The 13,870-nt window shown below is 27.9% G+C and overlaps 1 protein-coding gene and 1 long non-coding RNA gene across 2 annotated transcripts; both read right to left on the bottom strand.

Moving 5' to 3' along the window:
- Positions 1 to 10,523: 10,523 nt before the first annotated feature.
- Positions 10,524 to 11,233, bottom strand: LOC122854940. Its single transcript, XR_006374013.1, has 3 exons — positions 10,942 to 11,233; positions 10,711 to 10,860; positions 10,524 to 10,629 (listed from the first exon to the last, which is right to left on the bottom strand). It is a non-coding gene; the product is annotated as an uncharacterized LOC122854940 (long non-coding RNA).
- An 11-nt stretch (positions 11,234 to 11,244) lies between these two features.
- LOC122854938 lies at positions 11,245 to 13,451 on the bottom strand. Its single transcript, XM_044155974.1, has 5 exons — positions 13,183 to 13,451; positions 12,921 to 13,003; positions 12,018 to 12,832; positions 11,749 to 11,944; positions 11,245 to 11,643 (listed from the first exon to the last, which is right to left on the bottom strand). The coding sequence occupies exons 2-5, from the start codon at positions 12,996 to 12,998 to the stop codon at positions 11,542 to 11,544; spliced, it is 1,191 nt and encodes a 396-aa protein (XP_044011909.1). The 5' UTR covers positions 12,999 to 13,003; positions 13,183 to 13,451; the 3' UTR covers positions 11,245 to 11,541.
- Positions 13,452 to 13,870: the final 419 nt, after the last annotated feature.

Raw genomic sequence — 13,870 nt, forward strand, 5'->3', positions numbered from 1 at the left:
AATTATTTTTCAGTAACTACTATTATTATTGTGAAAATTTTACTGTCAAAAAAACATATATCATATAAACTATCAACATTTGATAGTAAAATTTTCTTTATGATAAGTATACAGTTAAATTGAAAATAATAGTTATATTATCAATTTGTATTTTATTTTGTAAAAATAATTAATATTTCACATAAAACATTAATATTTTTTTAATCACAATTTTATAAATTATTTATTATTATTATGTATTAGCAATATATGAACAGCATAATTTACTCTATGTTAATTACGAAATTTTAATTAATGATTATTTATAAACATGTGGATATAATGTACTAGTATATGTATTACCCAAATTGATAATAAAATCTATCAATAACTTATACTGTTAGCAAAAACTTAAATGCAAAAAGTATATGTTAAGGACGAAAAGAGTGCCCAGTCTATTATTACTGCCTATAATTATATATATGTGTAGGTGAACTAGTTAGTTTTTATGCTTTCCACTTTCCACTGTCAATCGGCTGGAAAATATATTAACGTAAAACTTGTATAATCACGGTGACTGAATTTCTAACATATCGATGTATGAAATTTCATATTTTTTTATTTAATCATTGACAGTTATTTTAATTGACTTTAACTATATAATCAGGAATTCCTCAGAAAGTTAACTTTAATTCTTTTGAAACTTGGCGTTAGAATACCATCTATGTATATCATCTATTTTATATTTGAGCAATGTTTTACTGAATCAGCAGTACAGTTTACCGAGAATATACGGGTGCTTACTCCGGATTTACAAGGACATCCTGCTACTGTAGCTGTCTACCATTACCGGTACAATAAACCGTGCCTGCAGCGGGAACGTTTTTTCAGTATACTGAGATCAAGTATTAGATTCAAATATATCCCTGGTAGAAAAAATCTCTCCGGATTTTCCCCGGATTCCAAAAATATTGAGGAAAAGCAGTAGCTAAGTTTTATTAATATGTATATAGTCAAAAAAAAATTTAATGGTAAGCTACAATAATTCCTTAGCTCTATCTTTTCCTTAGCTACTGCTTTTTTTCGTATTTTTATTTAAAATTGCATTAATTTTTATTGTCAAATAAATAAAATAAATACCAAAGAAAAGCTTACGATTTGATTTTTTGGTTACATTAATTCCTTAGCTTTATTTTCTCCTTAGCTACTAATTGTTCTTGTGATTTATTTCATTTATTCATATATATAAAACATCGCAATTTATTATCATTTTATTGAAATAAACAAATTTACATAAACACACTGTCGATCGAATGACACATAAACTCTTGGATAATAACCTGCAGCTCGATCTGTATAAATACATATATATGTATACATATAGGTAAGAGTGTATAATTATGAAAAAAGATGTTTCACAAGGCAATTTTTTACGATGCTACATTGAGTTTGAAATTGTTTTAGAGAATCTTCGAATATTTTTCTATGTTCCATTTGACAGATGTAGCTATTTAAAATAATTTCGACTAAATCATTTTTAAGAACTGGCACTGATTCCACAAGTTTTATCGTATTATTTATCATCAAAGACTTTTCATCAACGATACGTTGAGCAACAATGGAATTCGATGTATTTTTGCAAGAATTTTCGAGATCATTAATTTGATCAAAGTAAGTTGTATTAAGCTGAAATAAAAAACAAAATGATATTAAATTTAAATCAATAAATATCAAACGAAAAATAATACACAGATAGTGATGCCGCGATAGACGAGAGAACTCGAGACGAGACGAGAGAGAGGTGACGAGAGACGAATTTTCTCTCGTCGCGAGAGACGAGACGAGACACCGATGTCGATATGCGAGAGAAAAGTCGAGAGATAAATAATTTAGTTCTTGTTTTTATTTTTTTTAATTTATATATATTTTCAATTTACTTATAATACATTTCTGACCCGTTTTATATTACTTGTTGTTAAAAAGATTTTTTTTTGGTTCAGGGATTATACTTTAGACACTTTCATAATTTTGTTTAATCTATATTATAACAAATTTTTGATTTTTTTTCATCAATGTTGATTATAATATTATTTATATTGCTTCTTGTTTTTTTGTAGTACAGTAGATAACACATATTTAATCTCCATTTTATATTTGATTTTCGCAGAAAATTACCGGAATAACCAAATAATATCTAAGCATAAATAATTTGTATTAAAAAATTAAGAAAAAAATTTTATAAAAAAATCGAAGTAATGAATCTTTTATTTATACTGTAAATAAAACTACTAAGAATAAATTTTTGACCGAAAGAAGACGAGACGAGACGAGACGAAAGATAGCTGACGAGAGACGAGAATATTCGAGACGAGAGACAAATTTGCTCTCGTCACGAGAGACGAGACGAGACGAGAGACGATCTTTTAAAGTCGAGACGAGACGAGAGAGAGCAGACTCTCGTCTCGTCTCGTCTCGCGGCATTACTATACACAGATAAAATTAATAAATCAATATATAATTACTTTTTTTGATTCAAATCTACTTTCCATTGTGACTCCTGTTATTTCATCGTAATTGAATCCACATTTCTTCAAGTTATCTTCATATAAACGGATATCATCTTCTATCTTTTTCCATGATGAACTACAGTTCAAGTGAACGCTTTTATTTAAATTATCCACAGGATACTTATTTACCTTAAGAAATGTAGCTAGCTTTTGTGTATCTGACTTTTCTTTTTGAAAATAATCCACAACCAATTCCCAATTTTTTTTCATCCGATATATAATAATACAACTATTATTCTGTGAAATATTATGAATATGAATTATTAACTCAATACGGAATATTATTAATTGATTAAATATATAGATGTAATTATGTATAAAGAAAATAAAAAAATACTACGTGTCTACTAACAAGAGTCCAGTTTTCTGGTAGTTCATATAATAACTGGCCTAAACTTTGACTTCTAGTTTCTACATCAAGTGCATCTTGGTTACTATAAAAACCACGAGAGACATTACAAATGTCTAATATAGAATTTGCATCAAACACGTTGTCATTTTCAGTACACCCAATTTTTTTACATTCTCCATTGTTGCACATATAATCAATATCTTGGGGATCATTTCCACAAAGAGTCCCATCAATAACATTTCCAAGAATAATTGAATCATGTGATTCTGCAACTGCTTGACAAGTTAACTTACAAAGATTTTCAGTGTCTGTAATATTGAAATAAATAGAAAATATAGAGTATTACATGAGTAGAACACGTAAAGATCCATCGGAGAATTGCATTTGTAAAAAGAAAATTTTCACTTGACAAATATAAAACTCTGATGAATCCTTTAGCTATCTACCTGTGTATCGAAAGCACATATCTTGTTAAACGCTATTTAGTCTTTTTTAAATGCCAAAAATTATAATGAAAAATACCTTTTGGATCATAAACTGCAGTGAAGTTTGTGGTGTCATTATTTAATTTAGAACATTGTTGTTGTCTGTAAAATATAAAAATAATATACATGAATTCAAAGTCAATCATTAACTATATTATATAGATATGTTCAACAATAATCAATAGAAACTAATTGAAAAATGATATACCTAAAGTCAACTGCCATTTTGGGACATGGCTTGACACTACAAATTTCGAAACGTACTTTTTTTCCAACACAATAATCTCCACCATATTCCGGTAGTGGATTATTACATTTTCGACTTGCTTTGACTATACCAATACCGCAACTTCTAGAACAATTGCCAGTTGGTATCCATTGGCCCCAGCCTCCATGAATAGGCGTTAATTGAGTCTCTTCAATACAAACATTATCATAACACATTTTTCCAATACCACATGGAGTAAAATCAAACATTCCCCGCCTTGATTTTTGAACAAAAAAGCCGTTTGAGCAAGTAAGCTTCTTGCATTCTGCTAAATAAAAAGTTACATCAATTTAAAAAAAAACAAGAAAATCACCAAGTTGAATGATAATGATGGAGTTTGATGTATATAATTAAAGATATACGTACGATTAATTGAATCTTTTAATGGACGATGTAAAGTAAAACCTGGACCCATCTCCATTTCACATTGCTTATCAGCTGAATAAACTTGACCCAAAAGTGATACTTTACTGAGATCAATGAATTTTTCGGGTTTTTTTAGCAGAGATGTTAATTTTGCACTATTATATCAAATAAAGTAATATTTATGAGTTAATTAATAAAACGAAAAATTGTTCATTCAGTAGAATCAAGTAAATAATTGAAAAAAAATTGGTACCTTTGAGCTAGTTGGTTTCGTGAACAGATTGACCATATATAAGGCGGACTTCTACCATAGTTCATTATAAAGTGTATTTTATTCATTTTTATGCCTGAACTGCAAACACTTTCCTTAAAGTCATGATGCATACCCAAACTATTCAAAAACAATAATAAATCAATTTGAAAAAGAAAATCAACAGTTAGAAAATCATAGATAATTTATAACGTCGTAATTCATAACAATAAAACTGATACTTACGCATGACCAATCTCATGAGCTATTGTCGATATTGTCGATATTTTGCCAGCACGATAATCCCGCACGATAATTCGCTTGGGAAGAGTGCCCGTCTTATATGTTACGCCACTGATTGTACCGCCTTTCTTTCTAAAAAAATATAATTTTTTTTTTTCATTCATAAACTGTATTCTACTATATACTATATTTATAAGGACTTAATTTATTAAAAAATGTTATTTATTAAATAAGATGATACTTTACCTTGTAAAGAGTATGGCTACATCATAATTATCAGGCTGATCTTTCAGCCATTTTTCAAAACTAACTACATGTATGTGAATATTGTAATCGGTATTCAACTCTGCATCAGTATATTCGAGATCTATTTTCATCATACGAATATCTACCAAGACAATATTTATTGAAAAGCCCAAAGAAGAATGTTTCAACATTTTTGAAGCCTAAAAAATTCATAGAAAAAATAAAATCACTTAATTTTATTATCATTAATAAATATTTAAATATAATTTACACATATATATAAAATTATAATTTTTACCTCTGCCATCAGCATTTTAATATATGATGTCACGTTTTCTTTATAAAAGTCAACCATCGATTGATCAACAAAAACAGCAGTTCTTACATAATAAGGAATGGAATAGAATTCTGTGGAAATCGAATTGATCGATGTTAAAGACAGTTTTCTAGTGACTGATGCATCACTCGAGTTTACAGTGAAGTTATATCCTGCAATTATTATATTGGGTATAAGTTATCTGATAATCATTGACTAATTCAAAATAAATGAATAAACTTACGATCATAATATTTGGTCAATAAAGAGTATTCACATTTTTCATTTATGCAGACATGCAAATTGTCATCACTACAAGGTGTACCATCAAATACTGCTCCATAATAATCTTTTGAAAACTCAAGTTCAGCATCAATCAAACAATACAATCTGCATGGATGTTCTATGGAATTCAAATTGAAAAAATTAAATTATTATATTTAATCTCACACAGATATATATAGGTATTAATCACAATGAGAAATCAACAAATTACTTTCTGAATAGTATGATGTCATTAATGTACGGTTTTCAACATTGACTCGAGCACACTGTTGGTCCCTTAAAAAAAAATTGGAATAATAATTAATATTGACGTTGGCAAAATAAATATTTAATATACTAAACATAAATTACCGTGTAATTGGCTTAAAGTCATCAGAAGTATTAGAACATTTATGATTATTACAAGTTTCATAACGTAAAATATTTCCAAATTGATTATTGAAACTTGTAGTATTACGAATTAATTTTTGGTTACCACCACCACACTTTTCATCACATTCTTCTACTCTTATCCATGGACTCCAGTTTGTTTTACACTTATTATAGTAACAATATGACCCAATGTCACATTTAATGCCATCTTGTATGACCCTAATTACTTCTCCCAACATTGATCCTGCTCTACAAAATACGAAGAATTCGCATTCTTTATATGAAAATAAGAAAAAAATAATATATTGATGTAAAAATTAAGATATACAAGATTTATTAACATTGAACTCACTTTCAAACTGATAACTAGAAATCTTATGACAAATTTCATTTTCATAAAACAATAATTCTTGGCTGATATCAAACCATATGTCAAACGGTTTATTCAAACAACTGTTTGTTTCATTACTGAAAATAAAAACAAAAAATATATAAATTACTTACAAATTGAAAAATAAACATGTTTAATAATAATTATTTCATTATAACTGCATCCATATTATTTTATTGTAATATGATTTAAATCATAATAAAACTATAATTTATCATGACTCTTACGCAAAAAATGTGTTGATGGCGTTTCGAAAATAATCAGACGTTCCTTGATTCAAATCACTTTTCGATTCTTTATCTGTGTTTAATCTATAAAAATATTGTTAAAATTTATGAAATAAAAGTATATGTATGTATTTAACGAATATTTTATAAACATTTTTTTTTACTTACAAGTCCCCAATCACATGATTAATGTTTGATGTTGTATTATCGCCGTCATCAACAACAACAGCGCATCCATTTGTTGAAGAACACATAGATCCTTCCAAAGAATATCTTTTTACATCATCTCCGTATATATTTATTCTAAAAAAAAAAACAATAATTATCCATTATCACTCATTTTTGTAAAATAATTATCATTTATGAAAATTTATACGTATAATGAAAAAAAATATCAACCTTGTCAAAAGTATTCCTACATGCAGATGTTGGGTATCATCAAAAATGGCATGCTCTTGTCTCTTCCATTGGCAAAAATTATTGAGAAATTCATCTCCATCTGAGCTATTATTATTTGTAAAATCTTCTGTTACAAGTATGAGTGCTTTCAGAGATATATGAATTGAATGTTCGCTTGAAGAATGTTGGAACATTTCTGATGTCTAATCATCGTCATGAATAAATTTAAAGAAATAATTCAATAACTAATCGCGTTTTATTTAATTTAATAATGATGATAAATTAATTACCTTATTTATTTGTGACATGACGTGTATTGTTAAATTTTGCTCATAGTAATCCATAGTGGCACGGTCAACAAATACAGCAATATTTATTTGAGAAAAATTAGATGTTTGGTTATTGATTAGAGGTGTATTATCTGCAACTATTAAAATCAAAAGTTATTTTCAAATTTTTTTAGATGTTTTTTAATTATTTTTTCTTATTTTATTAGATAATAAAATACTAAGAACGTTGAAATAAAAATTAGCTCAATTGTTATCTATACGTGCAAGCGATAAAATTTCAATTTCGAATTACATTCTAAAGTAACAACTTGAGAAGAAAAAAACATACTATTGAACACTTCTAAATACATCGATCAAAATTGTATTATATACATGAAACTATTTACTTTACTTTATATGTATAATATTTTATTTTTCGAATATATATGCAATTATGCTGTGAATGCGTTGAATTCATTGTTATTGTAATTTTATGAATTTTTTTTTTATAGTCTATCATACCTGAATTTTTGTTCTATATATAATTACTAAGCCACACCGGAAATTACTATATATATATATATATATTATATTTGTATTTGAAAGCCCAAACTTACCAGTTTCATTTTGACACAATAAATCAGCCGAAATATTTGAGATAATGAGACCAAATAATACCATACTGATTAATGTGATCTCACACCAACTTTTCAACATTTTAGAACTATTAAATTTATTGATTCATTAACAAAATAAATTTTCATCAATTTTATATTCAACGAGGAAATAAGTGTTTTTGTAAAAACGCGATAAAACTGAATATATATTTATCAAATGTATTCAATATTAAAAGACTCGATTTTTCCGTACTTCAAAATATCAAGAGGCACGGTACTGCCTCGTGTCAAATATGAGAATAAAAATGTATATTTATCAAAAAAAAAATTACAATAGAAAACAAAAAACGTCGAAATATAATGTTCGATATATTGCCCGTTAAGGAATGTATATCTGATAATTGTGATAGGATAAAAAACATTTAATAATTGAACACATTTGATATTTTAGTTTCGACTGTTTAATTGTAAATTGATTGGTTTTAATTAATAATTATTTTATTTATTTTAACAATTTACTACTCATTTGATTATCAAGTTTGACGCAAAAGGCAAAAGCAAGTGACGAGAGAGATGTGGAGGCCACAAAATTACAAATGCAACTGATGAACAAAAATCAGCCTAATCCTAATTTTCCTCGAATTTGCAAGGCCTGTTCACATAGCGAACACTGCAAGTTTGAGGGCGAAACGGTGAATTCAGTTCCACCAGATGTGACCAGGTACACATTCTAATGTATATAAACCAGAGAGAAGATTTCTCTCTGATATAAACGGTCGGAAAACAATGGCCCAGGGGGTAACCATGGGGTACCACGGAACTGAATTCACCTAGGTCCAGTTTGAGAAACCATGGCCGGCATCGGCTCGTTCCGTCAGAAGGCACGGCGGCTCAATACACTGTCTCAACATTACACTTTATGTTGTACATATTTTCTTTTTAATTTTACTTCATTGCATTTTACATTTGTGTAAAATAAAATTTTGCCCGTTTTCACTCTTTCCTCACTTCTTTCTCCTTTCTGTATGTAAAAATTTTAATTTTTATTTAAATTACCATTAGTAATATATTATCATTAAAACAAAAAAAAAAACATGCCTTTAGGACATTTATAAAATACGTGGTTTATAATTATTTCATTTGCTTTACGTTATAATATTTTATTCAGTAGAAAATATGCAAATATGTTGAAATTGTTATATATTACATTTTATAACTTTTTTTTCGTTTTTTAATTGTTTATTATATCTGAAGTGTTTGGTTTTATATGGTTTATATACATTGATCATACATTGTATAAAATATCAGCCTGCACCCCAAAAGTAGATATATAAGTGTAAAAAATAGCTTAAAACATGTTTATTTTATTTGTTGCAAAGCTCAAGTTCACTAGTTGCATTTCGACTCGATGAATCAGCTAAAATATTTGAGATGAAGAGCCCAAATAATATGACACTGATCATTGTGATCTAACACTTTATATTTTCAACATTTCAAAACTTATTATAGTTTTTGAAAAGCTTGAATTTTCCTGTTTGAATGAATTCAATATTAAAAATAAAATATTAATTTTATATTCGATGAGAAATCAAGTGTTTTGATATATAAATTCTAAATATGATGTATATGTTTGGTATAAATAGTTGTGTTTTCTTCTGAAGAACTCAATGACTACTGTTATATATAAGTATCAGTTTCTTTTGAATTTCGTAAATTTTATTTTGGCCATGCTGAGCCATGCTTCAATTTTTATTTTTTAAGAATTATTTGTTCGACGCCACTGTTCTCTTCTCATGTTTGCATAATATGCGCATGTGTATGATCATGCGCATTAAAGTGAAAAAAAATAAACACCCAAAAGAAAGCGCCTATTGTAATGCCCTGTGAACACCTGTGAATTGGACTGCGCTGCGCAAACAATTAGTAGAATCAGTAATTAGTTAATATTAATTAAAATAACGATTCATTAACTCTAAAAATTATTTCCTTAATTTTCCTAAATGGTTCTATATATAAGTTTTTCCAAGTTTTTCAACAAGCCATGGAGTTTTATAAGGAGGGTAATCTGTGACATCACTGTGTATAAGCAAGGTCTGTAGATTAATAGACGGCTGGGATAAGGTCGTCGCACAAGCGTCAAACATGGCCGACTTTTAGGCGCGCATTATTTAAACCATCTTTATAGCTTACATCTGGTCTATTACAGAAACAGTATACAACAAGAAGTTAACACTTAATTTTTTTCAATTAATAATTAATTAAATATTCTGAAAAATTGACAAAGTTATCAGACAGTTTAATATAAATAGTTGTAAAAAAGTGAAACAAAATTTACTCGAATAATATAATTTTTTCTTTTTCAATATAAAAATAAAATAGTCGAATACAATTTTTTATCTGACAACAAAATATATTTTTCTGGCTTTAGTAGGCTTTTGCCTGTCGCATACTATAAATAAGTGAATAAAATAACTCAATTAAAAGGTTTTTTAAAAATGGACAATTTTCCGAATACATTAAGAAGCTTGTTAAACTTGTTTTTAATTTTTTCTCGTTGTCTTTCTGACAGTATCCTTTTTTCTTATTCAACTCGTAATTCGCAGTCTAAACTGATATTTATTTTTTTTAAGCTTTCTACTTCCTAGTTTAAACTCGAAATTTCGTGGTGATAAAGACAATGTTGATTTTGAAGCATGAAATTAAATTTGATAACTCCTTCATTATATTTTTTTATTATTTCTGCTTGTAATTCATCAGCAAGAATTGATACTATATGATCCTTATCCAAGTTTACTAGTGGCAATTCAATCTGCTGCTCATCACTTGGTAAACATTTATTGGTATTATTAGACTTTGGTAACTTGAATAAACTCTTTTTGTTGTCAGTGGTATATTTATCTATGATTACATCAAGCAATGGTCTGGAAAAAGATTCACCTAAGTTTGTTGTTGACAACTGCTTTAGTGATTCACATGAACTCTAATTAACATCATGTTCTAAAAAAAAAATAACTATTAATATTTTTTTATCAAGACAACTTTAATATAAGTTAAAATTCAATGTTTATTCTTACTCACGTCACTTGTATTTTGGTGAATTTTACTTAAAAAAACTATCAAAACATCACCAAACAAAGTTGGTACTGCATTTGGTTTTAATTTTTTTTGAGCCATCCTGACGATGTTGTTCATATTGAGATTCATTATGTTGGATCTTTATAAATATATCTGTAAATATCAATATTTTTTAACTAGTAAACTAATAATTTTGATCAGGAAAAAGAAAATCATGTGAAGAAATAATCTTACCTCACATAACGTTGAGCTTGGTTTTATTTGGCTCACACCAGCACCAGTAGATCATTTTCGACGATGATCTGAATCTCTGGGGGAAGCAACCGATCGCACAACGTTGACGTACAATATTTATTCAATAAATAAATGATTAAATTTTGATGTTGAAATTTTTTTGACATGCCATACACTGTTTGTTTACATTGTGTGGTGAACATTAGGAGTGGGGAATAGCATCAAACATGGCTGACCGCGCATGCGCACTGAGTCATGCGACGACCTTATCCCAGCCGTCTATTAATCTACAGACCTTGTGTATAAGCATAGGGAGCTGTTGAAGCTCACGGAATGGAGCAAGTCAGTACATTTTTTTGCCAGTGATGACGCTAGTAGCGAGAAGATCCAAAGTCACATGATGTTTTTGTTTACATTTTTTTTGTCAAGATCATGGAGTGATCACTCCATATGATAGGCAAAATAAATGAACTACTATACTGACAAAATTTAATTTTCAATAATAAATAGAAAAATAAATTACAACTAGAGTAACTAATAAATAAATTGTAATTTTTATCTTTGAATAATTTTTTATATTTAATATTATTTTATATATAATCAATACTCTTTCAAATTATGGATAGCATCATCTAATGTTTGTTCTTTAACACTTGCACATTTTTGTTTTAATTCACAAACGTGTGTTTCAAGTGATTCAATCTGAAATGCAAATATAGTAGGCATAATAAAAATTATCAAAAATAATATATAAAATCATGATTATTCATGATAATAATTTTCAAAACAATAATAATAATTTGATACCTTTTTCTTAAATCGTTTAACTTTTTGTTGCAAGGTTTTCTTTTTCAAGACTTTTTTCACTTTGGTTACTGGTGGAGGCTTTCGCCACTTACGAGCTTCAATATCTACATTGCAAGGCATGCATCTCAACGTTGGCCGACCCATATTTTGTCTGTCACAACTAGCAATACCTTCACAAACTCTATCAGAAGTAAATCTAAAAAATAAAATATAAAATGAAGAGTTAATTTTTATGATAAAAACTGATGAATTAAAATTAATTTATTTACCTTTTAGAATTTTTTAAAGTAGCACATAGATTCCAATTGTATACTGCTGTTAAATACTTAATAACTTCATTCATATTTTGAAAATCATCATGTAAAAAGTCTTCATGTACTTGGATAAACTCTAATATAACTCGAGAACTTAAATTATCATATATTTCAACTCGTCGTAATATATTATCAGTTGAAATTGATAAAAAAGTTACTTTTTTTTTATCAGGTGCTACAATATGAACCCAGTTGCAATATCCAGAATATTTCAATTTATTTAAGTTCATGAGCAAAGTATCAAAAGTAAATAGTACTTGAGAGTTGTTGTGTTGTTCAATATCTCCTTCTTTATGATCTACAGTTTGAGTTGACTTATCTATTATGTTTAATACAGTTTGAGTTGACACGTGTACTGTATTTGATGATGTTTTATTTGATAAATTATAATTTGATTCCATGTCAACATTATTGGTTTCATTTGCTGGATCAACATTTGTCTCAATAAATAAATCAACATTAGTATTAATTTCCACATCATCATTTTTCTCAATGGGTTCATCAACATTACATTCCATTAACTCCGTATTATTATTTAATAAATTATTATTATCTGGAGCCATACAAATATTTGAGGTCAATGGGACAGCTTTAGATTTTAAACGTTTTTTACCATAAGGTAAAGACCAAGTTTCTGATGGTAATTTTTCAATGTAATGTGATATGATATCACTTGGATGGAAATGTTTTTCACAAACATAACTTGATACACTAAGAGGTTTCCTGAGTCCTTGCAGATTTGATTTCCAGGCATCAAAAAGTACTGGATCCTTTTGTTGATAAAAAAAATTAATATTAAATTTTATATGATATTAATTAATTATTGTCAGTATAAATTTCATTTGATTGAAACCTAACCTTTGGGACAGAAAAAATAGCAACATTGTTTTTCGTTTTTGCTTTAGAACAACCACAAGCAATGCATGTTTTCACCATATTTCCTGTTGAACAGAAATTGAGCTATATTTATTTAAAAAATTGCAAATTTTACAAACATTATATACAATATTACAATATTGCTTAACTCAGTTTATTTTAATATTTTCAAGATGACAGCTATGTCAATAGAAAGATGAATACTTATGTTTATTCAATACAAATAAATTAAAAATTTACTTACTAGTATAATTTATAGTTTATATGTATTCACCAATGAAAATAAAAAATTATATGTTAATATGTTATTGTTTTATTCAGTTGCAATATTTATTTTTTTACACAAAAAAAAATGTAAACAAAAACACCATGTGACTTTGGATCTTCTCGCTACTAGCGTCATCACTGGCAAAAAAACGTACTGACTTGCTCCATTCTGTGAGCTTCAGTGAAATTCGAGAGATTACCCTCCTTATACACCTCCATGCAACAAGCATACAACACAGCCGTATAAGACGCGTATAATATACAAAAAATCATAAAAAGCCCAACGCTGTCCTAATGTTTACTTTACACTGCTTTACACCTTACTGCACCTTACACTGGTTTGTACTTTGCAGTACTTTGTAGTTTGTACTGCTTTGTACTGGTTCACAGTACATAATGTTGAGAGTAGGGATGCGCAATAGACTAAAATTATTAACCGGCGCATAGCAATAATTATATTTTTTAATAATAAATTGGAGAACCCTCAATTAGATTTTTTTGCATATTGTAATTCTCCAATGAATTATCTTCAGATTCCAAGAAAAAAAAAACTCGAAAAAGTTACCAATTAATACAGTCCAGGCTGCTTGTTCTCCTCAATTTTGATTAATTAATAATAATTTAACTTATCAACTCTCAATGAGTTCTAACTTTACTCTAATATT

Source organism: Aphidius gifuensis, linkage group LG4, assembly GCF_014905175.1.
Source record: "Aphidius gifuensis isolate YNYX2018 linkage group LG4, ASM1490517v1, whole genome shotgun sequence".
NCBI classification, from domain to species: Eukaryota; Metazoa; Arthropoda; class Insecta; order Hymenoptera; family Braconidae; genus Aphidius; species Aphidius gifuensis.